The 26,552-nt window shown below is 41.5% G+C and overlaps 1 protein-coding gene across 1 annotated transcript; it reads right to left on the bottom strand.

Annotated features, from left to right (window-relative positions):
• Positions 1–222: 222 nt before the first annotated feature.
• On the bottom strand, positions 223–26,552 carry ggctb (gamma-glutamylcyclotransferase b). The gene is made up of 5 exons (XM_067600156.1): positions 26,283–26,552; positions 26,052–26,197; positions 25,795–25,927; positions 1,941–2,134; positions 223–327 (listed from the first exon to the last, which is right to left on the bottom strand). Exons 1-4 carry the CDS (start codon positions 26,391–26,393, stop codon positions 1,973–1,975), a joined length of 552 nt encoding a protein of 183 aa, XP_067456257.1. The 5' UTR covers positions 26,394–26,552; the 3' UTR covers positions 223–327; positions 1,941–1,972.

Genomic DNA, 26,552 nt, shown 5'->3' with positions numbered 1-26,552 from the left:
CCTGTTTTTCTTTTCTGTCAGATTGACAAGGAACCAAACCCTTGCTAGGTCCACATGGCTGCGCTTATTGGGCCAACATGGCATTCATTATGTTCATGCATTCACTGTGTTCAGGGGTCAAATTTGAGCAACTATGACAAAAATAACCTGGCAGTTGTCATAATAGATTATTAATTTAACAAAGATCACCTTAACAGAATGCAGTATAGGTTTATAAGGTTTATTGCAATATGAATGAGAAGATAAGATGAATGAAGAACATGGGGACATTGTGGGCACAACATCTTGGCTGGCAGTCCTCAGGCTGTGTTGTAACCCCAGAGGTTCCTAAGAAGAGAACACTTGACGTAACTTGGGGCTCACCAAAACAAACAGTACACTTGTACCAGTGGTTCTCAAACTTTTTCACTTCAAGGACCCCTAAACTGACACAAATTAGACCATGGACCACTATTTGATAAGATTTTTGCTTTTAGATGTTTTGTTACAGAAAGTTTATAAAACCTATGACCAAAATAGTCATAAATTCTGTCATTGTGTTACTTATTGATGGAATTATAGTGAAAATAAATTGTTCGACTTTTTGCTGGGGACACCCAGGAACCGCCTCAAGGACCCCTGGGGGTCTGTGGACCCCATTTGAGAACCACTGATCTAGACATTAGGGCTGTAGTCAACCAAAGAAAATCTTGGTCGACTGAAATCGTAATGGGAGGGGGAGGGGGATTAAAAATTGTTGGATGATATGGGACAGAGTGAACTCCGCATCCACACATTTCTCCTATCTCCATTACTCTGTTTAGCTAACCTCCCTCACTTTTCCAGCAGTTGGGGAAACAACAGACGTGACTTTTCTTGGTCTTGAGAAGCTTCAGCATTTATTAACTGTTACACTGTAGTCTGTACAGTACATTTACTGCCAGACTGACAACTTACTCCTCTGCTCTGCTTGTGTTCACCGTCACTTCTGCTGCTCGCGCTTTCCCACCCGCTGCGCACACAGATTACACAATGCTGTATTCCTTAACGGAGATACACTACCAACACAGAGGTTGACTCACGTACAAGGAACCTATAAATGGATAGTTCCTTGCTCAGGTATCAGAACAGCACTGCACAGAGGCTCCCAAATGCTATTAATTTCTGAAAGAATGGATATTTGGTGTTATTTTTGGCATTAAAAAATATTTTTTTGGCCTGGCAGGGGTTTTCGTTGCTATAATTATAGGAGTAACACTGATTCAGTAAACGTTCAGTATGTTTAGTAAATGCCCAGTAAATGTTCAGTATAGTTAGACCTAGCAGTCTCCATTAGGTTGCGCGAGTTCAAAGTTGTGAAGACAATGGGGATGTTTTGAATACACCCCGTTTTCACAGGTGATTTGTTAGTCTGTCCCTGAAATAATAGATTAATCCTGAAAGGTGTAATTGATGTAGCACTTCTCTCCTTATAAAAGTAACACAGCGATATATTCGACCAATGAGAATTTGAGAGCATATCAACCAACTAATCGACCAGTCGACCCGGAGACTACAGCCCTACTAGACATCTAAAACGAGTTCTTACTGTAAGCCTCGTATATAAAAAGAAAATACTACTACATTCGTGTATGAAACTGTTTAGATCACACTGGAAACGTTGTCATTACAAGGAGTATATTCACTGTCCCTTGCTGCAGCATAGCACTTCCCCCTACAGGACAGATATAACGATGTTTAGGACATTTACAGTAGGAATTGGTTTACATGTTATCTACAGGACAAATTGAGCCTTCATTAATCTAATTAGCACAACTTTTTGTCTGCAAAAGACTTACAAAACATCACACAAAAAAGTAAACTGTAAAAGTAAACGCTCTCACCGCAACGCCTGATTTGGTCTGAATATGGCCTTAAGCTTCAGTATTAGGTTGAATACAGTTCTACAGGGACTTTCTTACCGTGAAAAATGGACCTAGATTCTGCTTAATCATCAGGCATCAGAATGGTGGTTGTCCCTCTCTTTGGCTCTTCTGGCTCGCTCCAGCTCAGCCATCATAGGTAGAGGGCCCTCATACATGTTGGTCTTGATTGCTCTCAACTTCTCCTGGTAGTCCTTTGGCAAGCCGTTTTGCTCTGCTCCCATCACAATCACCTGCAGTAGTTAATGAAACTGAATATATTGACTGTCCTGAATGTACAATAAAAGCCCTGATTTGCTCATAACAACCAATAAAACCACAAATATCAGCTTATTGCTGATGTTTTGAAACTCAGTTTTATTTATGATGAGTTTCAACACATCAAGAGTGAGCTGAGAGATGTTTGAATCACAATTTTATTAAAGAAAAGGAAAACAAAGTCATATCTGGAGAAAGTAAAGGCCATCAGAATAAGAATAATCCATAGGCTATGACATACCAGTCAGTGGTCCAGAAATCAAGTTATACACACACACACACACACACACACACATACAGTATATATAGCTTGACAAGTGTGTGATAACAGTAGAAACAGTGTCTATTGTTGAATATTATATTTTTGAAGCTTACATGCAGTTGCTCATAGGAATATATTCCAGACTCTACCACCATCACAGTTCAGACTGTACGGGCCGACAGAGACTGCAGGTAGAGCAGTAAGAAGAAAAGAAGGGGGACTGCATCGCTTTTGAACAAAAAATGGTGTAATTCCAGACATGTTAAATAGTTTGAGACGTCAACAACTCTGTCACCGCGAGATTACAAAATCAACACCCAAATGCTTTCATGGTTATTTCAGCAGACTTTAACCACAGTTCTCTGTCTGCTGCACCGCCAAATCTTTCTATATAAAGCAAGGAATTTCTGTCTGTCTGTCTGTGTGTATGTATGTATGATTGTCCTTCACATATCCTCTTCATACTTGGTGAGTGCATTGCTGGGGATCTCTCTGAAGCTTGGCCACGAGGCCACCTTTTTCCTTTGTTCCCTGAAACAAAGGAGCAGCGCCAAAATGCTGCTCACAGACTCCATTTCCCATGATGCTTTGCCAGTTCGCGCCTGTGAACTCAGCAGGAAGCCTCAAACTCTCGTCTCTGATTGGCAGAGATGCATCAACACCACAGGGAGCAATGGCAACGCAGCCGTGACATCACCGCCCCTTTAAGTGCTGGCTGCAGACAAACGTCACCGCTTTCCAGTGTAACCGAGCTAGAAAAGGTCCCACTTTCTCCACCAGCCAGATTACCAACGGAGGTAAATTGCGCACGTGTGCTTATTCCCCCTTTTTTTGGAGCCTCGCTGGACGAGACGAGATTTCGACTCGTGTTCACCCGAACACTATTATTGGATCCACGAGAGTGCTCGTTTGCTCCGCTCTCACTGTGCCTGCAGAAGGAGAAAGGATTTTCTGTTTCTAGTATTTATATATAATATAGATTTTCTAGTATTTGAAGTTGCTGCCTGTTTAGTTTGTGTTCACCACGCTAGACTGTTTTGTCCCACTTGGGACTGCTATGTTTGTGCCACCGCGAGTGAAAATTAAATTGCTTTGTCAGTTCACAACTAGACAACGTGCGCACAGACTACCATCCGTACCGCGCGCTTTCTGTGGATAAAGCAACCACTGCTCTCCCCTCACAGTTGCGGGACCGAGAATTGGCTTTCCCTCCTTCTCCTTCCCTCTCTTTTTACCAACACACGCACACACACTGACATAATCATGCACGTTTTCTCCACGTCTGTGCAGAGATGCCACTGACCACTGGTCGGCGCTATCTTGCTATTGTTTAACCAGATTTTTGCGGCTACATCTGCCGGGTGGCTCTTGATGTGACGTGACTTCCCCCCCCGAAGTCATACCATCGTGAATCTCGTGCAATGTCATCTTGCCAGATCACTTTCGCTATCGTAAGGTCGCGTGACGTCAGCTGGCCAGATTACGTCAACTATCTTGTCTCACACACACACACACACACACACACACACACACACACACTTTTGCCTACATGTTTTGACTATGCACAACTGCTGTTATGTGTGTTGTTTGATTATTATTAGTTGGTAGTATAATGTTTATTAATTAATATTAATAATTCCTTGATTTCATAATTATCGTTGATAATTATTATTTATTACTAATAACCAAATGCAGTCCCACCAAATCCAACACAAGGAAGTGCATTGTGGAAATTTGGTGCAATTTGGACATGCAACACATTTAATATTAATAAACTTGAAATAAACAAGTGAACAGGAAGCCACTCCCCTCTGCTGCAGCGGGGCAGGGCCTCTGGGCTCTGCTACTGCATGTCATGGTCAGAGCTGTACAACCCTGCCATGAGAGAGAGGAGCGGATGACATCTCTCTTTATTTTATAATGTTAAAAGCTAGGCTTAGTTGTGGGTTTTCTGACTCATTTTAAAAAAGACAGGAGAAAAAGAGAGGGAGGGTGAGTGAACTGTGTGCAAGAGTGAGCGACAGAGAGACAGCTCTGGTGAGGAAAGAGTGGTGGAAGAGTTTCTCTGAGAGAGAGAAAGCCTGTGAATGACAGAAAGTGTTGGGTTTCCCAACTCACTTCAAATAAAGACAAGAGAAAAAGAGAGAGAGAGGGCCAGAAAAGAGAGAGCTGAGGGGGAGTAGCTGTGTGAGGCAGCAGGGCAGAGGTTGCTGCAGTGACATATAATAATAATGAGAGGAAGACAAACAGTGCAACGACATTTAAATTGGCCAGAAGTCATTTGGCATTCGTCCTGTAGCTCTTTAATTATCCAGCTGACTGTTCCTGCAGTTGTCTACTGTTAAAATGTTTTTTTTAAATGCTAATTTGCGGTGTAACCGGAGCAGTTACTGAACCTGTGAACCTAATTGCCAGAACAAAACATTGGCATTGTACGTTTCTACAACCACAGATACATTGAATATCTACGTTTCAATTTTGGCCATTATCTGTTGAATAATGATGTTTTATGATGTGACAACGCTGTGGTTAAGATCTGGTTAGGTTTAGACACAAAACCACTTGGTTAGGGTTAGGGAAAGATTATGGTTTGGGTTAAAATAAAATAAAAACGACTGCAAATGTCCCGATGTCTCGCTGAAAACATGTTTTGTCGGTTGAAATGGGAAGCAGGCATTGGTTTCAAGGTGGTCTCTAACCGTGCTCTGTGCTGATTTCCAGCTTTCTGCCAACAAACTTCCTAACCATCCACCTATGCTTCCTCTTCCTAAGAAGAAAGTCAGCTCATATAGATCCCATGTGAACTACATCACTTTAGAAATGTTATGATATGTATTCTGGAAATGTTGATATGATACGTTTTCATCAAATGTTGATAGGATAAGTATTGTTTAAATGTTAATATGCTACGTATTACACATGTTGAACTGTTAATATTCAACGTATCTGTGGTTTGCAGGAACTTACAATGCCAGCGTTTTATTCTAGCGACCGGGCTGGAACCTGTCTGACCGCAGCTCTGTAGCTTTGCAGCTCAGCTCTGCAGCAGGTGTAGGTGCTCCAGCAGCGGAACTGTCAGTTGAACCTGTTGGCTGCAATGCAGCTCCACCAAAATTGGCGTTGTGGCTCCGCAGCAGACAGATCCTATCAGCTGAAGCTGTCTGCTGCAGAGCAGTAGCTGACCTGTAAGCTGAAGTTGTCCACTGCAGAGCAGCTCCGCCTACATGATAGTTTTGGTGGAGCTTCAGTTACACCATGATTTAAAGTTTTTAAACAAGATTTTACAAGCTGATAACTGCAGAAACAGATAGCGGGAGAGTTGAGGAGCTGCAGGGCAAGATGTGAGGAGGATTTCTGTTGCAACACAGATTTTCTGTTGTCTGTGTTGCAGACAGTCACAGATGGAGAGGCCCCCTCCAGCGGGCCAGCAATGCTGTTAGTTGCTGAAGCTAAAACTGTATTTCTCGATCAGTATATATTTGAAAATGAGCGCAGGGCTGGGGGAGGTGGCCATTACCTTTCTCATATAAGTTCCATGTGTAGAGACTTCCCAAACAGTCGACTCTACGTCAGCATTGGCCCCGCCTTTTCAGGGCTGATTTTAAACAGTAGATAACAAGTTGAACCATTTACAACCCATGAAATGCTGATTTTTTTAATAAATTTGGTGTCATAGTCAATATTAGCACCAGCATTGATGTGTTAATTGATATGTTTGTCAATCCATACATGTTTATGCAGTTCTCAAGAAATAATAAGCATCAAGCCTGTTCTGAACAGGCACGTTTTGAACGGGCACTCCACTAGTTTTTATGAATTTGTTAAATGCCCCACCAGAGAAAATAAAACTTTGGATTTACTGTATGCAAACATGAAATACGTATACACTTCCACTGCCCCAGCCAGATGCTAGATGTTCACACCCTAAGATGCATTAGAATGCATGATCTAATGCAGGTGATCCAATCACAAATGGACAACTCTAAGTATGTCAGCTCACACCTGGCATTAGAATGCGTCACGACATGAGATGAGATGATGGGATGAGATGAGATAAACCTTAATGTCCTGAAGGAAATTGTACAGTGTTGAACATAAATGTTACCGTTTTATATGCTGTACCAGAGTTAGAGCATAGCTAATTTTCATCTGCAGTCCCTTAGGCAGGTCACAATTAAAACATACCAGCACAGTGACAAACAGTACAAAGCAAAAAACACACAGGACACATTATACAAAACACAGAGCTACACACAATAGCATATCACATACACTCACAATGTCAACTATAAATGATTTATGTGAACTTGTCAAATAAGAGCAAGATTATTTGCATTCATGAGAAGACCATGAAATGAAATTTAGAGTAAGTGGTTACAGAGCTTAGTAGTTTTTAGCAGATTTCTTAATTTGGTTTTGAACAGACTGATGGAACTGCAGCTCTTCATATCATCAGGTATGGCATTCAACTGATTCGTGGCTTCGTGGCTGATTGCCCAAATGCAGTGCAATGAAATGGTATGGTACAATCTTGTATAGAAGATATTTTGGAGGATCTAATAGAACTTACTGAGCGAGAGTACACAAAGTCACGTAGTGGAGGAGGGGCCAAACCATTTGAAATTTTATAGAGATAAAAAGGCACAAATTTGAGAATAATTAGTAAATTGTATTTTTCCAGTACCCTACATTGGCTTTTTGTCCAGAGTTTTTAGAGTTTCTTTCTATAAGGATTCAAGAGGTTTTATGGCTTTCTCCAGCCTGCCCCCAACATGTGATGCAATAAAACATAAGGGAAAGAATCATAGCATGCATAAATATCTTGGCTGCGTCCAAAGATAGACAGTTTCTAATATGTCTAAAATTTGCTAAGTTGTACTTTATAGTTTTAACCGTTTTTTTTAACATTTAGCTTCTCTTAGCTCTTGGATAACTTTGTTCCTTAAACTTTTATAAATCAGCATGTCAGTGTCTCTTCTAGTTTTAATTACCTTCCTTAGTGCAGCATCTCTAGATTTCATTAGTTTCCACAAATTTTCATTAAACCACAGTAAATTGTTTCTATTTTTAGATTTTATCTGTATCCTCACATTAAATCTTTCCCTCACAGAGTTGATTCTGTTAGTAAAAGTATCACAGCTTTAGTCCAGATCATCAGAGAACAGTACAGTTCAAGCTGTTAATTTCACTGACAAATTCGTCTTGCTTAACTCTGGGTATGCATTGAAGGATCATTGTCTTAGTTGCCATGGTCCTAAATCTATTTTTAGTCAGTTTTCTCGCATATAGGGTTAGGTTATGATCTGATAAGCCAGTGATCAAATTATAACTTTTAGTTATTCTTTCTGGTTTGTTCGTAAATATTAGATCAATTTGTGTACTGGAGCATTTTGCAATCCTAATTGGGCCTTTTACTAGTTGTTCTAGTTGGAATTTCTCTGTGATCATTTTTAGTTTTTTCCTCTTAGATGTATCCTCCCAGTTCACATTAAAATCACCCATGAGTAATAATTCTTTGTTGAGATTGCACTCTTTCAAGACTTCTATGAGTTGATCTATAGACACCTGATGTGTATGTGACATTTGTTGACCTATGTTAAAAGACATTTGTTGGGAGAACATTATTTTTATCCCAACATAGTCTAACGTGTTACCCACACTGTAAATGATATGTTCACATTTGATGTTGTCTCATAAAAAAGCACCCCTCCTCCTCTTCCATCAGGTCTGTCCCTTCTAAAACATTGGTATCCAGGCACTGTGAACATACTCGCAGGAGTTGTTTGTTTACTGACTGCTCTTTGCAGTAATGCTTCTGATGTGAAAATGTCCACCAAATAGCCCCCCTCAGTTTGAGCTCCTGGTCCCATAAGACTTTTGCATGATTGACAGCTTGGAAGGTTTTGAATAACCTCTGCCTCCTGCAGGGTTTCAACACAGTGGCATCAGCAGCAGGTTTTGTGAGAGAGACACTGGACCTATCAAGGTCTCCACAGTCCAGTAGCGAAAAGTTATTCATTGAGACATCATGCCTGGTGTTAACAAAGTTTAGTCTGTTAAGGGAGAAGCCTGACTTAGAAAGTTGATGCTCACTCATCACCAGCACCAGAGGAGTCCCAGACACACTCAGGCACAAATCAGCACCAAAGTTCTGCAGTGCTCCAGGGGTCACTGGTCCAGGATTTAGTTGAACATCTCCGAAGAACAGGAGAGGAGACCTGCTATTCTCCGAAACAGGGTGGCAGATGACTGGTCCACTGGATCGGTGATTTGCTCTAGCACCGGGGTCATCCATGCCGCAGGACAGAGGAATAGATTGCAAAATATAAAATATTGCAGTAAGTTATGATGAAAACTCACTGTAGGAGCGTCAACTGGCCATGAGCCAGCATTTGGCCCAAGCCCAATCACTTGGTGTCCCAGGTGTTCCATCAACGTTGATTGCTCTGGCCAGACAGACACATACAGGCAATACAGCAGTGAGTACCAACAGTAGTCCAAAAAGAACTCCATGAAACACAGCCCAGGTCTTTTTTCTGATGAAAAACTGCTTTGAACTTGATGCAGTTTTTAACAGGCATGCTCTGGGGTACGATAAACTGCCTCGGAGGACAGTCCTAGGCAGCAATCCCATCCAGGATCCCAGTGGCCTGAGGGTAGAAGCTCCTCTTAAGCCCCTCAGCACTGGCCCGGTGCACCCGCAACCTCCTCTCGACCTTGCCTTCTAGAGTCCAGGGTGCATAGAGAGGCTCCAGCATGCATGGATTATGTTACTAGCAAGGATCCTTTAATTTTTCTTCTGGTTTTCATAAAATAACTCTTCTGTTAGCTTCTTTAGTGCTGTATCTCCTTTGGAATATTGGTAACAGCAAGTAGCAGTTAGCAGTTGACAGCTAGTTGTTTTGATTTGGAAAATATATCCAAAGACGATATTTTCTCTTCTGTTCTTGCTGATCAATGCTATTACTTCTTCTTCAGAGTCCTTGCTGAAGATTATTGAAGGTTCTTTTACAAAATGTTCCACTTTTTTAGGTCCAAGTTTGAGATGTAATCAGGAGCTCACTCCAAGTGCAGCCACGCCCTATTGCACATAACCCATGCTAAAGTGACACATAATTCACTTTGTGATAGATAAAATCTCAACAATCATAGAACATACTACCTAGACTAAAAAACCACGAAGCCTACTTCCTTATAACATCTCCTACACTGAGCTTGAGGCACTACAAACATGGGGGTTGGGCTGGTTGTTTATTGAGTAGTGAAATAGAAGTTGGGGCAAAGGAAAGCTTAAAATGGTTACTTATACATCTGTTAGCTCTATAACGTCTGCTCTGAAGGTAATAATGTCAGGGAATAAGATATGTGACGGGTCTTCCAATATCCTATGCGCCTGTCTGACCACCGTTCTCTCATAGGTGGTTTGGAGGGACGGGTAATCCTTCTTCCCTGTCACCTTCATAGCTGTCTTCACCATATTAGCCAATCTAGTTTTCAGCTGGAACGTTAGGGTACTGTACCATGATGCCATACCTGATAATGCTTTCCAGCACCGCATTGTAGAATGTAAACATCATCTCTGTACACACAACAAACAGTCTGAGTTGGTGGAGAAAGTTTCTCCAGAATTCTTTGAGCCAGCCTAGCACACAAATACTTAATGTGAACATTCCATTTTAAGTTATTGTCCATTACTATGCCCAGATACTTAAAGGAGCACACCTGTTCAATGTCTCTGTTGCCAGCAATCACAGGCTCATGGGCTCTCACCTCCCTTGGATCTTTAGAATAAAAGTGTCAGCTGTTGCACCAGACCTTAAAAGTGGATATCTCATTGCGGTATACAGAGGGGCAGTCATCAGCCCTCAGCAGGCTTAAAATAATTGTGTCATCTGAGAATTTAATGACATAATTATTTGGCTAGCAGCTTCTGCAATCATTTTTTTACAGTGTAAATAGGATAGGTGAACTTACACAGCCTTGAGGGACCCCTGTACTACAGTTTTTGACCTCTGAGAGAGAGCTATTCACCTTAACCTGTTGGGACCTATCTGTTAAACATAAAATAAAACCATTTGATTAAGAAAAATTGACTTGCATGTCCTTTAATTTCTGGACAGGCAGGTAAAGTTGTATTGTGTTAAAAGGTGAACTAAAATCTGCAAATAAAACCCGCGCATAAGCCTTAGTGTCCTCTAAATGTTTGCTGATTAAGTGAGTCACACTGATGACAGCATCCACTGTACTCTGCCCCTGCCTGTAGGAAAACTGAAAAGGATCCATACAGGAAGCCACCTCTGTCTTGAGCTTGTTAACCACCACCTTCTCAAAACATTTCATTACCACAGAAGTTAACACTACAGGTCTGAAGTCATTATTGGCAGAAGGGCATGTAACTTTAGGTACTGGAATTATTATGGACTTTTTCCAGAGAGCTGGCACAATGTCTGAGGCACCAAGTAGCAGTCAGTTCATATCAGCAATGATTTAGCAGGACAGCAGACAAGCCATCCAGTACCATAGATTTCTTATAGCAAACTTTACTAAAAATAGTCTGAACCTGCTGTGGATCAATTTCTAGCCAATCAGGGGCATCAGTGTTGGTTATAGAGTCTAAGACCTCAGCCCCCTCCTGAGAAAAGTCCTGTGTTTCAAACCTGAGAAAAAAGTCATTCAGTTAATTAGCTCCCTCTAGTTTGTTCAGGTTAATAATCTGTTTCCTCCTCTGACAATTCATGTTTGTCAAGTTTTTCATACTGCCCCACAGCCTTTATTTCTAAAAGGCAGTTTCTTTTTGTTAATACAGTCTTTAACCTCCCTAGTAATGTGTGACTTATTGTTGGGAAAGTGTAAAATGTTCTTTGTAGGCACTACAATGTCAACACAAAAGTTAATATAATCTGAAATTGTATCAACAGCCTCATCAAGCTCCAAGTTATAGAAGATGCTCCAGTCAGTGCTAAGGAAACAGCCCCTCAGTGTTTCCACACTGTCCTCAGTTCACTGCAGCACTGTCTTGTGCTGGGGCTTGCTATACTTGAGTGCAGATTTGTATGTGGGCAGGAGATGAACGATAGAGTGATCCGAATTGGAGAGAGGAGAGAGAGCCTTAGCTTTGTAAACCCCTATTCCCAAAACATTTGTCCAGAACTCTATTATTCCTTTTTCCACATTTGACATACTGATGAAATCCAGGTAGGGCTAGCTCGAGCCTGCAATGATTAAAATCACCAAGTATAAAAATAGGGGCCGCAGGAGTGTGCTGGAGTTCGGTGTGAACACATTCTGCTAGTCAAGGCTTCTCCTGTCACTTGAGACATGTGTCTCGAGTGACCACTTGTGATCAGATCTCACTTCCCCGCTATATATGCAATTACACATGTACATTAATCCTGTTTGCAAAGACCAAATGCGTTGTTGTTTTTAACCCACAGGAGGCAGCAAAGCACTTCCCGTGCCTAGTCTGCTGGAAATTAAAAGTTTGCAAAGACCTTGGCGTGTGGCAAAAATCAAACCTCTTCAGCACCAATGGAAATCAGACAGCATGTTTAATGTACACTCCTTCCACGAGAATCCATTTTGCCTGTTGTTGAGGTCTCTTCTTGTTGTTTCACATTGCAATATGAGGCTGTTGGCGCACGAATGAGTATATACTTCCGCTTATGCAGAGAACGTCAGTTGAGTGGCAGTCCTTCAATGTGGCCACACTGAGGTACACACTGCTAAAAGAACGTAGACATATGTGGCCCAGACCACCTCCAAATGTGGTCTGAGCATTGAGATCTCAATTTGTCCTCAATGCATCTTGAGTGCATTCACAACTGTACTTGTCCACTTGTGATAGGATCATCCAAGATGCATTTTAATGCCAGGTATGAACAGAGACTGCACCACAACAAGACTGCAGGCCCTGATGTGATCAGCCCCAGAGTCCTAAAGGCCTGTACTGGCCAGCTATGTGGGATTTTATAGCACCTGTTTAACCTGACCCTGAGTCAGGAGAGGGTTCCTGTGCTTTGGAAGACATCCTGCCGTGTTCTGGTGGCAAAGAAGTCATCTCCAGCTGCCTTCAATGACTACCCCATACATACCCTGACATCCCATACAACGAAAGTCCTGGAGAGACTGGTGTTGGCCCATCTCAGACCTCAGCTGAGCACCTCCCTGGACCCACTGCAGTTTGCCTATCACCCTCAGGTTGGAGTCGAGGATGCCATTACCTACCTACCTACCTGTTTCATCAAGCCCTCTCTCATCTCTCTCACAGCACTGTTATAATCATGTTCTTTGATTTCTCCAGCACTTTTAACACAATCCAGCCTGTGCTGCTGGGAGAAAAGCTCCAGAGGATGCAGGTAGATGACTCCTTAACCTCCTGGATTACTGACTACCTGACAGACAGACTACAGTTTGTGCGGCTGTGCAGATGTGTCTGAATGGGTGGGCTGTAGCACAGGAGTACTGCAGGGGACTGTCCTCTCACCCTTCCTCTTAAGTCCTGTCATGTGCAGAAGTTTTCAGATGACTCTGCTGATGAGGGTAGCGTCACCGGTGGGCAGGAGGCAAAGAACAGTGTTTTCTGGATTTCTACAACAGTTCATTTACCTGCATGACGTGTTCCTTTTTTGTGTTTCTGCCTAGAGCAACTTAAGTGTTAATACTTATATTATCAGAACAGTCTGTCTCCTTGTGTGTTGGACAGACAGGCTGAAGTATCCAGAGTAGATTCAAACACTGCACAGTCTTTTCAATCCCTATGGACAACCAAATAGACACTCACACTAGTGGTTGTCTGCTTCTCACACCACAGTAAATGCTAGTTCAGTCAGGGTGGCAGAAGAGTGTGATTGAACCTATCCAACTGGGAACTTCTCCTCAACCTACAGTACAAAACTTGATTCGTTTGTGGTTTGAGTTGTGGTCTTGTAGCATCAGTAGTAATAGCAATACTAAAGACACCTATGGCACATTAAAATAGCATAGCATTTTTGCATATAGTTGCACTGCTGACAGATTCTAATTACTGCCTGAGACAGAGGTGAGGAGGCAGCAAAGGGAAGTAGTTATTTGTTATTTTGAAACCTGGTTTGCGTAAAAAGCAACAGCCGGCCAACAAGTGTATCATTACAGAAATAATAATTAATAATAATATAGTATGTGTCATGAAACTCACGGACTCATACTGCTGAACTTGACTGTTTATTATACTTTGTAGTCATTCATGACCCGACTATAACACATTAGTTTCTATCACATAGCTTGTCTCACTCAAGTCGAATCAAATCAATTTTGTTTGTACAGTCCAATATCACAGATCACAAATTTGCCTCAGGGGTCTTTACAATGCACAGCAATACAAAAACCTCTATCCTTAGACCCTCAAATTGAATAATGTAAAACTCCCAAATAAAAACTTTGGTGGGGAAAAATGGAAGAAACCTCAGGAAGGGCAACAAGAGGGATCCCTCTCCTAGGACACTATACATACTGTACATTGAAGTCCATCTATCACTATAACCCATACACAGTTCACAGACTGCAGTGACCCCTAGTGGCTAAAGTAATAGAGCTACATCTAAATCACATCATATCTTCCTTTTTTGTTTAGTTCTCCCACCAGGCAAAAATATTTCAATGCAGCTTCTAACATAAAGTGAAAAACAAATATTAATTGCTAGTCATTGCAACTTCTTAACACAAACACATAACAGATACTGTGTCCAAAAATAAATTTCACTTTTTTTCATTTTACATCTGCCTCTTTTTTTTCTTTTGGAACTTGGTGTAATGGTAACAAAATATCCTCAACTTCCTATGCACATACAACATGGGGATTAACAGTCCTACTTTGGAACATGGTCTTTGAACCTGATAGGAGTTTTAACCGCTCTCCCTACTGAGGTCCTCTATCCTCTGAGGGAAGCTGTGAGAACTGGAGTGACAGGGGCACCGGGAGATTTATGGGGAGTAGGTTGGTTCCTCAGGCAGAACTCATATTTCTACCATCTCAGTGATGTCTCATCCAATCCCTGACCACCAAATCCCTGGCCACCAAAACGACATGTTGGCCCCCCCACGACACTTAGTCTATCATCATACAGAAGGAGTCCATCAACTTCTGATAGGTGAGCTCTGGCAGCATGGAATGCAGTGTGTGATATTTGTGAGAGGTCTACAGGCCAGCCTATACTGATGTAGCAAGCGGCCCTCTGAAGGTCGGCATCCTTGCTAGTAGCCTCTTACCCTGCGAAGCAGCTGGATTCGCAAGATCAGAAGATCAGACGAGAATCCATCTTGTCAGGCTTTAAGTTATGCGCTTGTGTCCAAATCACTGGTGGTTCGGACCAATCAGTGTCTTATCAGGATTCTTGCGTGATCTTGCAATTTCCCAATTTCGCAAATCCAGCTGCCTTGCAAGGTAAGATGGTGGTAGATGGTGATCCAGATGGTTTTTTTCAGATAATTTTTAAGGAGAACTTCTCAGATGGTTCTGTGTAACAAACCATCTGGTGTGTCAGATTATGTAGCCTCTCTTGATAGCATCTAATCTGTCACCTGTTATTGGTGTTGTTGATATCACCACCTGCACATAGGCCACCTGCATCGTGTTCAGTGTCAGATACACCACTGTCCTGCAGATTTTTGTGAGACAAAGAATTTGCCACAACAAGCTGCTTTCCAGGGACTACTACAGAACTACATCAGATATATTAACAACCTCTGGCATCTTGCAGGTGCTTTATCGAGGTCATATGAGTTTATCAGAGGGGCAAATGGTTTATAACTTTTCCATACCTTGTAGGTACCTGACAAACCACTCACATGCCCACACACTTGCAAGACATTCTTTTTATTATCTGACTGTAGCATTGCTCCATATCAGTCAGTGTTTGTGAGCAAAAGGCAACTGGCCAGAGTCAATCTCCCTGCTACTGATACAGAGCTCCTTTCAGACCAGGGCTCCGTTCCACAAAGCAGGTTTAGTGAAATCTCAGAGTCTGTTAACCCTGAAATGAGGGAAACTCGGAGTTTTCCGTTTCAAAAAGGGAGGTAACTCAAACCAGAGAAAGAGGGATAACTCTAGCCTGTTTCAGAGAGAGAGGTAACTTAAGCTCTTGGTCAGTTACCGTAGTAACAGACTCTATGAACCTAACCTGGTTGGGACCAGGTTTTTCTCAATGAACCTCGAGTTTCGCTCAGTCTCCGCCCCTCTTTCAGAGCCACACACTCCATTTGATTCATTCATTCATTCAGTCAGCAGGCGAGTTTTGGCGTAGCCTAGTTCTGCCGTCTGTCATTTAAAAAAATCATTAAAAAAAAATCAGAGTCTGTATATTAGAAGTCCATTAGGCACAGTAAGTGGCGACTTTTTCACTAACATGGCATGTCCTTTTGATAACGATCCCGTGGATGAAGGTGCAGCATTACTGCGCAGAGAATTAAATATTTGTTGAGAGATGGTTATCAGACCGCGCATAGATGTTCTAGCATTTCCAGACAATTACCTTTTTGAGCGGTACCGTTTCACGTCACAGTCCATCATCTACATACACAACCTAATTTGTCCTTACATTTGCAACATTACCAATCATAGTCATGCTCTCACATCCCAGCAGATATTGTGTGTTGTGCTGCGTTTCTTTTTATTTAAGTTTATTTAAGTTTATTTTAGTTAAGTTTATTTAAGTTTTTTGTACAATGTCAGAGCCAGCCACTGGCCTTCCTAAATTCTGGCTTATGGCCAGCTCTCTGCCTCTGTTAGAGGTGGCTGTGCTGGGCCACCACCCGTTTTACGGGCATCTGCCTTCTTTCTGTTGGCTGAGTAGAAGTCTGTGTTAGTTTAAATAGGCTTAGTTATTTAACAGAACATGATGTAGATGAGAAGACATTTATGTATGTGAAACCAGCATTATGTTGGGGATAAAACAACTGCACAGTCAAACAGTCACTTAATTAGGGCCTGAGCCCAAAGGGCGAAGACCCTATTGTATTTCGCGTGTTTGTTTCTTTCTTTATTAATCCGCCACTTCAACTCCAAATTTGACCCCCTAAACATGCTCAAAAACTCACCAAATTTGGCACGCACATCAGGTCTGGTGAAATATTTGATAAAATGTAAAAATTAACCCCCAAAGTGCCAAAATGTGCTCGAGAGCGCCACCTATGTATCTAAAATGGCCGCCACAGCCCTTAGGAATGTTGTAGAGAGATCGAACCAAAACTCAATTATTCGTCTCATCAAGACCTACAAATCATACACTGACACCCCTGACCTAAATCCAACAGGAAGTCTGCAGTTCACCCATGAAAGTATGACTTTGTGCCAATTTTGGACCTTGAATAAATGCTATCTCCTCCTAGGGCGTTAATGGTATCGGCTTCAAACTTTAATACATGACTTATCACACTGTGCTGAACAAAAGTTATTAAAAACTTTGTAATAACTCGAACGGTTTAGATCTAGTAAGCCCTGAAAGTTGGAGTGCAACATCACACCTTAAAATGTAAACCAATGGGGAGGCAATCTCTGGGCATGGACTTTGTGCCAAACCGGGGCGTCTGACGTCTAAACTATAAGTCCAACCACTTTCAAACCTGTATCAATGGATTTGCGTCGAAAATTCCTATAAAAAAATGTGATTATTAATGTAAGATTTGGCCAAAGTCATGGGATTAATCAGGATATTTCACAAGAAGAGTACTCTGAAATCCTTCTCTCCAGCTGAGAGGGAGAGAGAGAGAATGTTGATATATGCACATATTTTTTCCCACTCAGCTGAGGAGACTATTACACATGCAATCATATATTGTACTAATGATCAAGAAAGACTATAGCCTATATGAGGACCACGATGAGTTGGAAATATCAGCATATCGGATATCAGCAAAAATCCAATGTCGTGCATCCCTAGTTAAAAGTCTTTACAATCCTAAAAATAGACTTGATGAAAATTAGGAAATTAATTTGTTTTACACACAAACTCATCAAGGGTTTTCAATTTACTAATTGAAATTCAAGTGAATGGACACAAAACTTGCATGATTTTTATGACACAGGTGTGAGCAAGGCAGCCATGTCTCACCCTGCAGAAAATTCTCATCCTCACACTGTTGAGATTTGATGTTTCGCCATTACAGAGGAAGTTGCTATAACTTTTTTGTAAATGCTCCAATCCGCACCAAACTTTACATGTTTGATAAGACTCCCGGCCTGAACACATGTACATGACAATATTCCATCAGTGATGCAAACTGACTGAATAGCGCCCCTTACGAAATTTCAGTAAAGCAGCCCCAACAGCGGGCAAAATAGTGGACAAAGGAAGTGATGTTTATCTCCTTCTTGCACTGTCTGAAAACAGCCCGGGTCTGAAGACATCTACATGCCCGTCACAGAAGCCCTTCGATTGCACCGTGGCCCGACGTGCGCAAGGGCGCGAAGGCCCGTTCAATGCTGTTTGCAGCTTTAATATTTACTTTACAATGTAAAAAATGATCAAAATGAGGTACCCCCATGAGATTATGTCGAGGTTTTACTTGTTTGAACAATGTTTTTATATTTCATCCTAAACTGCTGCCAAGTGCGCTTCTCCCCTGCGGCATTGCACCTAAATGAAATAAATTAATAGGCGACCATTCAAGCAGTTTTCCTCTGTAATATTATTGTGATTACAAAGGACTACATTTAAACTTATACACTGACCCGAGCAGCAATGTTCTCCCACGCCGTCTCCCTCTGTTTTGCAGCTGCAGCTGTGTTGCACTTCTTTCTGAAAACATGCTCAAACTCGCCGTATGAGCGAATTAAGATTCCTAGTTCTAGTGGGGCGAAAAACGCAGCCCTCCTCTTCCCCGTTGCCATGGTGACTCGTTGAATCGGGGCTCCATTGATGCTGGCTTTTTATAGTTGTGGTGCACGCGCTTAACTCCAGGTGAAACTACTAGTTGATTAAACTTACTCAAATCAGCTGTTCTGGAACCGGAAACTCAGAGTTTCCTATCTCAGAGTAGGTCAACTCAGAGTTCAGGATTAGACTCAGAGTTTGTTGAACCTGCTTTGTGGAACGGACCCCATAACTACTTGCATCTACACTAACGACGGCTTGGTTGCATCAAAATACGCCACAACTGGTGCAGTGGTCAACATGGCTTTCACTTGTTTAAATACTTGCTCCCATGCCTCTCCCCAAATCCACACAGCATTGTTTATTGGTAGGCTGTTGATGAGGAACCTGCCATCTGGAATGTTGGTGGGGCTGGGCAGTGCTCTGAGTTTTCCAGTGTTGGGCTTGATACCATTTTTTCCAACGATGTGCCCAAAATATAGGATTTCAGATTTCCCAAACTGACACTTTTACTTAGGACCTTTTACATTACTGCTCTGAGGTTGTGGTTGTAGTATTTTTTATTGTAAAAAAACAAGACATTGTGCATCACCAACACAGTAACTGCATGATCTCTCAGGAGAGGGCTCATCTTTTGCTGAAATACTAACGGGGAAGACGTAACTCCACAAGCAAGCCTCTGAAAACAGAAGCAGCCCACTGATGTGATAAAAGTTGTGAACTCCCTGCTGCTGACAAGTGGTATTTGGCAGAATCCACTCAAGGCATCAACAGCTGAGAAAACTGTGGCACCAGAGAGCTTTGGTGCAATGTCCTCCAGTGTGGGTAGAATAAACCCCTCCCACTTCGCTGCTTTGTTGAGTCTAGTTAGATCAACGCAGATTCTGGGTTGCTTGTTCTTTTTAATCACAGGCACGATGGGAGTACTTCTTTAAGCTCCTCAATAATGCCTAGAGACAGCATCCATTCTTCTTCCACTTGATGCAGGATAGGGAAAGGAATACGCTATGGTGTGGTGATACTATAGGACTCTGCACACAATCTGAGCTCTGTTTTCACCGGCTCAGAGTTTAACAGCCCAATGTCTCCAAAAACAGCCTCAAATCCCATCTACTCCCCGTAATGCCCCATTTGATTATCTATTTTTTGTTCAAGCAGGTTAGTAGTAAGGTTAGTGTGTATTTATGTCAATTTCTTTTGGAGTTAGAAATTTAGTAGTAAGTAGTTAAGTAAGTAGTAAGCTTTCCATCAGGGCTTTTGAAAATTGCTCTTGTGTTTCTAAGAAGGCACTGGGGCAGGTTTAGGTATGTGTGTTCTAATATTGTAATAATGCCTGTACCTGTGTCAATTCTAAATTGTACAGTGGTACCATTAATTAGCAGGTCTGTGAACCATTTGTCCTCATCAAGATCTGTGTCCTCTGAAATGGCTCCTAAGAACCATGCACTGGTCACCATTCTCACTGCCCCCACAAGCTTAGTTTTACAGCAGCTACAGCTGACAGCAGCAGCTACAACTGACATCAGCTGACGTGCTGACGTGCTACGGTAAGTGTATTGTGTCATTTCCGGTTGCCGACTGTGGTTACTGATGGTGTTTTTGCTGCTCCCAGCTCAGTTAACTTTGCTATATTTCTCACTACTGTGGATAAATACCTGCTGTATATTTAAACCTATGCTAGTTCTGCTCAAGCACTCTTAGCTCTCTCCTTCTTTGACCGATTTTTCTTGCTAATCCCACAGTTGTTAATCACTCTCTTGCTCGGTGTGTCAAATGTTTAGTTATTCCTCTGCCTCCTTTAGTGAAAATGGTACGTGTAATAAATGTAGTTTATTTGCAGTGTTGGAGGCGAGGCTTAGTGAATTCGAAGCGCAGCTCCGCACCATGGAAAACCAATCAGTAGCTAATGTAGTTAGCCAGCTCCCAGTATCCGGTGTGGGCCGACCTAGTGTAGCTCCTACTCCCCCGGTAGTTCCCGAGCAGCCAGGAAGCCAGGGTGGCTGGATGACTGTCCGAAGGAAGTATAGCCCTAAGCAGAAGCCCACAGTTCACCATGTTTCATAATTCATCATGTTTCTAACAGGTTCTCCCCACTCAGCAACACACCTGCTGAGAAACCAACTCTGATTATTGGCAGCTCCATAGTCAGAAACATGAAGTTAGCGACACCAACAGCCATAGTTAAATGTATTCCTGGGGCCAGAGCGGGCGACATAGAATCAAATTTAAAACTGCTGGCTAAGGATAAACGTAAATATGGGACGATTGTTATTCACGTCGGCGGGAACGACTCTCGATTAGGGTTAGATGTCAGACTCCATAGTTTTCTTTGGGCCCCTGCCAAACCTGACCAGTGATGACATGTATAACCGCATGTCACAATTCAACTGCTGGCTGTCGAGGTGGTGTCCAGCAAACGATGTGGGCTTCATAGATAATTGGCAGACTTTCTGGGGAAGATGTGGTCTGATTAGGAGAGACGGCATACATCCCACTTCGGATGGAGCTGCTCTCATATCTAGAAATACGGCTGAGTTTAGTAGTCGACCAAAACCATGACAACCCAGAGTTGAGACCAGGAGGCAGAGCTGCAGTCCTATATGCTTCTCTGCGCTTCCATTAGAGCAGTTACCCACCCAAAACCACATAGAAACTGTGTCTGTCCCCTGACCACTTAAATCAATTAAATCCAAAGTAAACAAAGAGGATTCATTCATAAAAATCTAATAAAAATTAAAACCACTACTGCAATAGTACAACAAAATAAGAGAATTAAATGTGGACTCTTGAGCATTAGATCTCTGTCATCTAGAGCCGTATTAGTAAACGATTTAATCTCAGATCATCACATTGATTTATTTTGTCTAACTGAAACCTGAAACCTCATGAAGAATATGCCAGCCTAAATGAATCCACTCCCCCCAGTCATATTGATACTCACATTCCTTGAGACACTGGCCGAGGAGGTGGAGTTGCAGCCATTTTTAACTCAAGCCTAATCATCAACCCTAGACCTAAATTTAATCATAACTCATTTGAAAGCCTTGTTCTTAGTCTCTCTCACCCAACCTGGAAAACTTTACAGCCAGTTCTATTTGTCATAGTGTACCGTCCTCCTGGTCTGTACTCTGAATTCTAAGTTTTTATCAAACTTGGTCCTTAGTACACATAAAGTAATTATAGTAGGTGATTTTAATATTCATGTGGACGTTGATAATGATAGTGTTGGCACTGCGTTTATCTCATTATTAGATTCAATTGGCTTCACTCAGTGTTTAAATAAACCCACTCACTGTCTTAACCACACCCTCAACCTTGGTCTGACTTATGGGATTGAACATTTAATAATTTTTCCACAAAATCCTATTTTATCAGACCATTTCTTTTGAATTCCTATTACTGGATTGCACGCCATTAGACAAAAATGTCTTCACTAGATGTCTATCTGATAGTGCTGTAGCTAAATTTAAGGAAGCAATTCCATCAGTATTGAATTCAATGCGATGTCTCAATACTACAGAGGACTCTTATGCTAATTTTAGTCCCTCCCAAATTGATAATCTTGTTGATAGTGCTGCAGGCTCATTGCGAATAACACTCGACTCCATCGCCCCTTTAAAAAGGAGGATATAGGAAGGCCCTCTGTTATGCCAGAGCCGCCTATTACTCAGTATTAATAGAGGAGAATAAAAACAGCCCTAGGTTCCTTTTCAGCACTTTGGCCGGGCTGACAGTCATAACTCTATTGATCCATGTATTCCTATAGCTCTCAGTAGTAATGACTTTATGAGCTTCTTTAATGATAAAATTCTAACTATTAGAGACAAAATTCACCACCTCCTGCCCTCAACAGGCACCAATTTATCCCCAAACACAGGAACCTGTAAATCCTGACATATGTTTGGACTGTTTTTCTCCAGTTGACTTTCCTGAACTAACTTAAGTGATTTGTTCAGCTAAACCATCAACCTGTCCCTTAGACCCTATCCCAACTAGGTTGCTTAAGGAAGCCTTACCCTTAGTTAGCACTTCTTTACTAGGTAAGATCAATCTGTCTTTAGTAACAGGCTATGTACTACAGTATTTTAAAGTAGCTGTAATTAAATCTCTTCTTAAGAAGCCTTCTCTTGATTCAGGCATTTTAGCCAACTATAGACCTATATCTAATCTTCCCTTTCTCTCTAAGATCCTTGAGAAAGCAGTCTCTAATCAGTTATGTGACTTTCTACATAACAATAGTTTATTTGAGGATTTTCAGTCAGGATTTAGAGTGCATCATAGCACAGAGACAGCACTGGTGAAAGTCACAAATGACCTCCTAACTCTCCATACTTGTCCTGTTAGATCTTAGTGCCGCATTCGACACAATTAATCATCACATCTTATTACAGAGACTGGGACATTTAATTGGCATTAAGGGAACTGCATTAAGCTGGTTGAGGTCTTATTTATCAGACTGATTTTAATTTGTACATGTTAACGATGAATCCTCCATGAAGGCAAAGACACGGAGTTCCACAAGGTTCTGTGCTTGGACCAGTACTATTCACCTTGTATATGCTTCCTTTAGGTAATATTATTAGGAAACACTCCATAAATTTTCATTGTTATGCAGATGATACCCAATTATATTTATCAATGAAGCCTGATGAAACCAATCAGTTAAACAAACTCCAAGCATGCCTTAAGGACATAAAGACCTGGATGGCCTGCAATTTTCTACTACTATTTTAATTAGTCCAGACTGCCCACAGCATACAACAAATAGTTAACTTGAACTTCACCATTTTCCTGGTTAAGTTTCATTGCTATGTGATAGTGAGAGAAATGCTGTCCCCATGTCAGCCAATGCCGATGGCTGGGTGAAGTCAAACGATTCCATTACATGAAACGTCACCATTTTCGCTGCTCCAATCATGCCCCTTATCTCATTCAGTCGGGAAGGGTCTCTTCTAACACCATGTCATGGAACTCATGGACTCATACTGTTGAACTTGACTGTTTATTATACTTCGTAGTCATTTGTGAACTAGCACATCGGTTGCTATTACTTAGCTTACATTACTATATATATTTCAATGATCTCCTACTCAGAAGTCTCTGCATCACTATCACCCATTCACAGTTCACAGACTGCAGTGACCCCTAGTGACTAAAGTAATAGAGCTACTAAATCACATCACTGTGTGTTTGTCTCCATATCTTTTGTTAGAAGTAGAGATGTATTTTTAACATGACAATTATTCTATGTATATCAGTGTGTGTGTATGTGTGTTTAGGTATATGATTTTAGATAGTGTGCAAACATCAGGAGGAGGCTTAGGGACAATGCAGTGAGTGTGAGTGCCCTTTTTCTAAAAAATTGAGAAATTGCCCCCCCAAAAAAGTCTGTGCACATCCACTTATGTCCCAGTCTTCAGAATAAAGCAATCAAATTTTTGAAAGTTTAAAAAGACAATTCTGGGGGAAAAAATAGAGGTTATTCAAAAAAATAGCCATACACTGTACAATGGTGCCCACTGTCAAACTCCTCTTTCATGGCTAATGCAAAAAATCATGTCTTAAACCACTGTAGCTCTTGTGTGGATCAGCCGTAGTAAAAACAGTATATCACATACAGAAGCAGCAACAGATGCGAACCTCCGTCAGTGTCCACATGAATCCGTCTCCATCACATTCCCATATGTTCACTTAGGCGACTCAGACTGTAGCATGACCTTGAAATTTCCAGTTTATGGAACATTTGGATTTGGGCCTGGGTGGAGGATAAATGTAGTCGACATTTGTACCATTAAAGACACTATATTCTGTTCTGTATGTAACAGCCACGTGAACAGTTTGAGAACACCTCACTCACAGCTCACACAGAGACAAGGCCCAGCATAACAGAGGGAACAATACAGTGGACTCTTGTATATACACTGTAGAAGACAAAGCTGTGGCTACAAAGCCACGCTGTCCCTCTCTGCATGCTGCTTTTCTCTCAGGCATATTTGGAGCTCTCACATGCAAAAGAACAATCTGGTATTCTAGCTCACAAGCTGTCAGAACTATGAAACGTAGCATGGCAGAGAGGGCGTATCCTGACTGTTTTGACCTGTTGATCACATAGTCAGGTGATGAGGAGTGTGTGCAGACTGATCCCTATTCCAGATGCTTCACAGAGGGAAATAGGAGGTGATGCCCCTGACCTGATTCATGATCTGTTCTATTGTCTTTCTAATTCAAAACAACAACATTAAAACAACCAGGTTTGACATCACACAGAGGGAGAGAGACTCATTCAAAGCATCACTTACAATGTCATCCATGGGTGACTAGTGACCAGGGCTGTGTGGTTATAATTCTATCATTACAAAGTTGTAACAAATTACCCCAAATTCAATGACAGTATCATAGTTTTCATTGTTATGGATTCAAAATGTAACAATAAGTTTGAATCAACCAAGTACTACACAAGCTATTCCTGTCTACTGCAAATTTACATTTTAAAAGGTTACTGAGTACCATGTGTAGGTTTTGTCATGGCTAAGGTGAATATTATTATAATGTACAGCCAGAAAGCTAGATAAATCAGCTGGGCTGATATTATGATATCAGGATATTTCATCTTATTACAGATCTATCACTGTGTATCTCGGTCAATGCACAACAAAAAATTACAGCGCAGAAATGCCAAGACAGTGCCAGTAAATAAAGGATAAATTAATGAACATGCATACCCACAAAATTAATCAGTCATTGGTGACAGATTGCACATTTTGATGTTGAATCTTATTTTTCTTATCTCAACTTGACTATACTTGAGTATATTTGTGTTCAAATTTACTTTTAAAATGTATTGTTATTTTTGCTGTTAGTGTAATGTTTTTGACAAGTTTATTTCTCCACTCTAAAAATTCCTGCTCACACACATATTTTGGTCCTACTCTGTCCCCTGAAAATAATGTTTATATACTACTAAATTGTTTTGCTAGACATGTTTCTGAGGAAGTGTAAATGCTCTGGATTATGTTGGAAAAGTTTTTCTAGTCTAGGAAGTCCAGTCCAGGTCCTTGTACTGCACAGAAATCATAGAGAAATGCTGACAGGTTAAAAGCTCAGGACTTTGACACCAGAGACTGGGACTCATATTGTGCATCTTGTGTGTGGTTTGGTTTAGGTTACTACAACACTTTGGTTAAAGTGGTTTTGGATAAAAATGGAAATACATTAAAATATTAAAAAATAATTATTATGAAAATATTAATTATAATGAAACTATACATTTGTGAGCTGAAGATTTACATCTTCCGAAGGAGCTTAGAGTCACAGACAGGGTAGGGAAAGTAGAGAGAAAGTATTTCAGAAAGTCTCTCAGAAAGTATTGAGAGATAGACTAACACATAGTTGGTTTTGGTCTTTTCATGGGATTTGTTGGAATCGGCTTTATCATTAAAAATAGGTAGAAAAGATGACTTTCTGATCTGTAGCATTACATTTAAGTACTGTGAGCCCACAAGCATGGATGCAGTGAAAGCAGTCTTACCTGTAGGTACTGTGGTGATGGTGGGGCATACACACAGCTGTTCATTATGTACGTACGACAGTTGAGCTCCTGGCCTTTTGTCTTCACCGATAGCTCCACAGGACTGTATGCACCTAATGTCACATTCTCTTGACTGTGTGTGTGCACATGTGCGCAAACATAAAAATACACATATCATGGTGGATGTCAGTTTCACAGGGAAACATTCAAGGAAATAAGCAGAGGCCATTGAAGAAATTGATGAATGAAAACTTCACCTGTCTAGAGACTCTAGATCAGACATGTTCATCCTCCACACCACACCCCACACCTCGTCCCCTGGACTGTGCTCTATTGTGGCCACACCTCCATGCCACCGGTCACTGGCAAGGCCTTTATGGTTCCCAAACACCAATTTATAGTCCTGAAAAAATAGAAAAAGAAAGAAGTCATACTTGTGTACAATTCAGATAGGAGAGAATGTTGATTCTCGTAACGTCAGACTGTACCTTTAACCTGGCCACACAGTGTACTGTCGCAGAGGGGTTCTTGAGCTGGAGCCGCTCCTTCAGCAGGTTGCTGCCATATGCAAAGTACAGGAAGGTGTGGTTATTCTCCATGTTGTGTCCAGTTTCACCAGAAGATGAGTACAAGGAAGGGTGAGGTAAGGAAGATTATGAGCAGTCAGGGTAAGGCAACGATGACAGTAGAGAACTGAACCACAGCTGAGTGTTTGGAGGAGCAGAGGGCTGAGGTGAGAGAGCATGAGCTGAAGTGGG

The sequence above is a fragment of the Thunnus thynnus genome, chromosome 10, assembly GCF_963924715.1.
Source record: "Thunnus thynnus chromosome 10, fThuThy2.1, whole genome shotgun sequence".
NCBI classification, from domain to species: Eukaryota; Metazoa; Chordata; class Actinopteri; order Scombriformes; family Scombridae; genus Thunnus; species Thunnus thynnus.
This window is presented reverse-complemented; position numbering and strand designations above follow the sequence as displayed.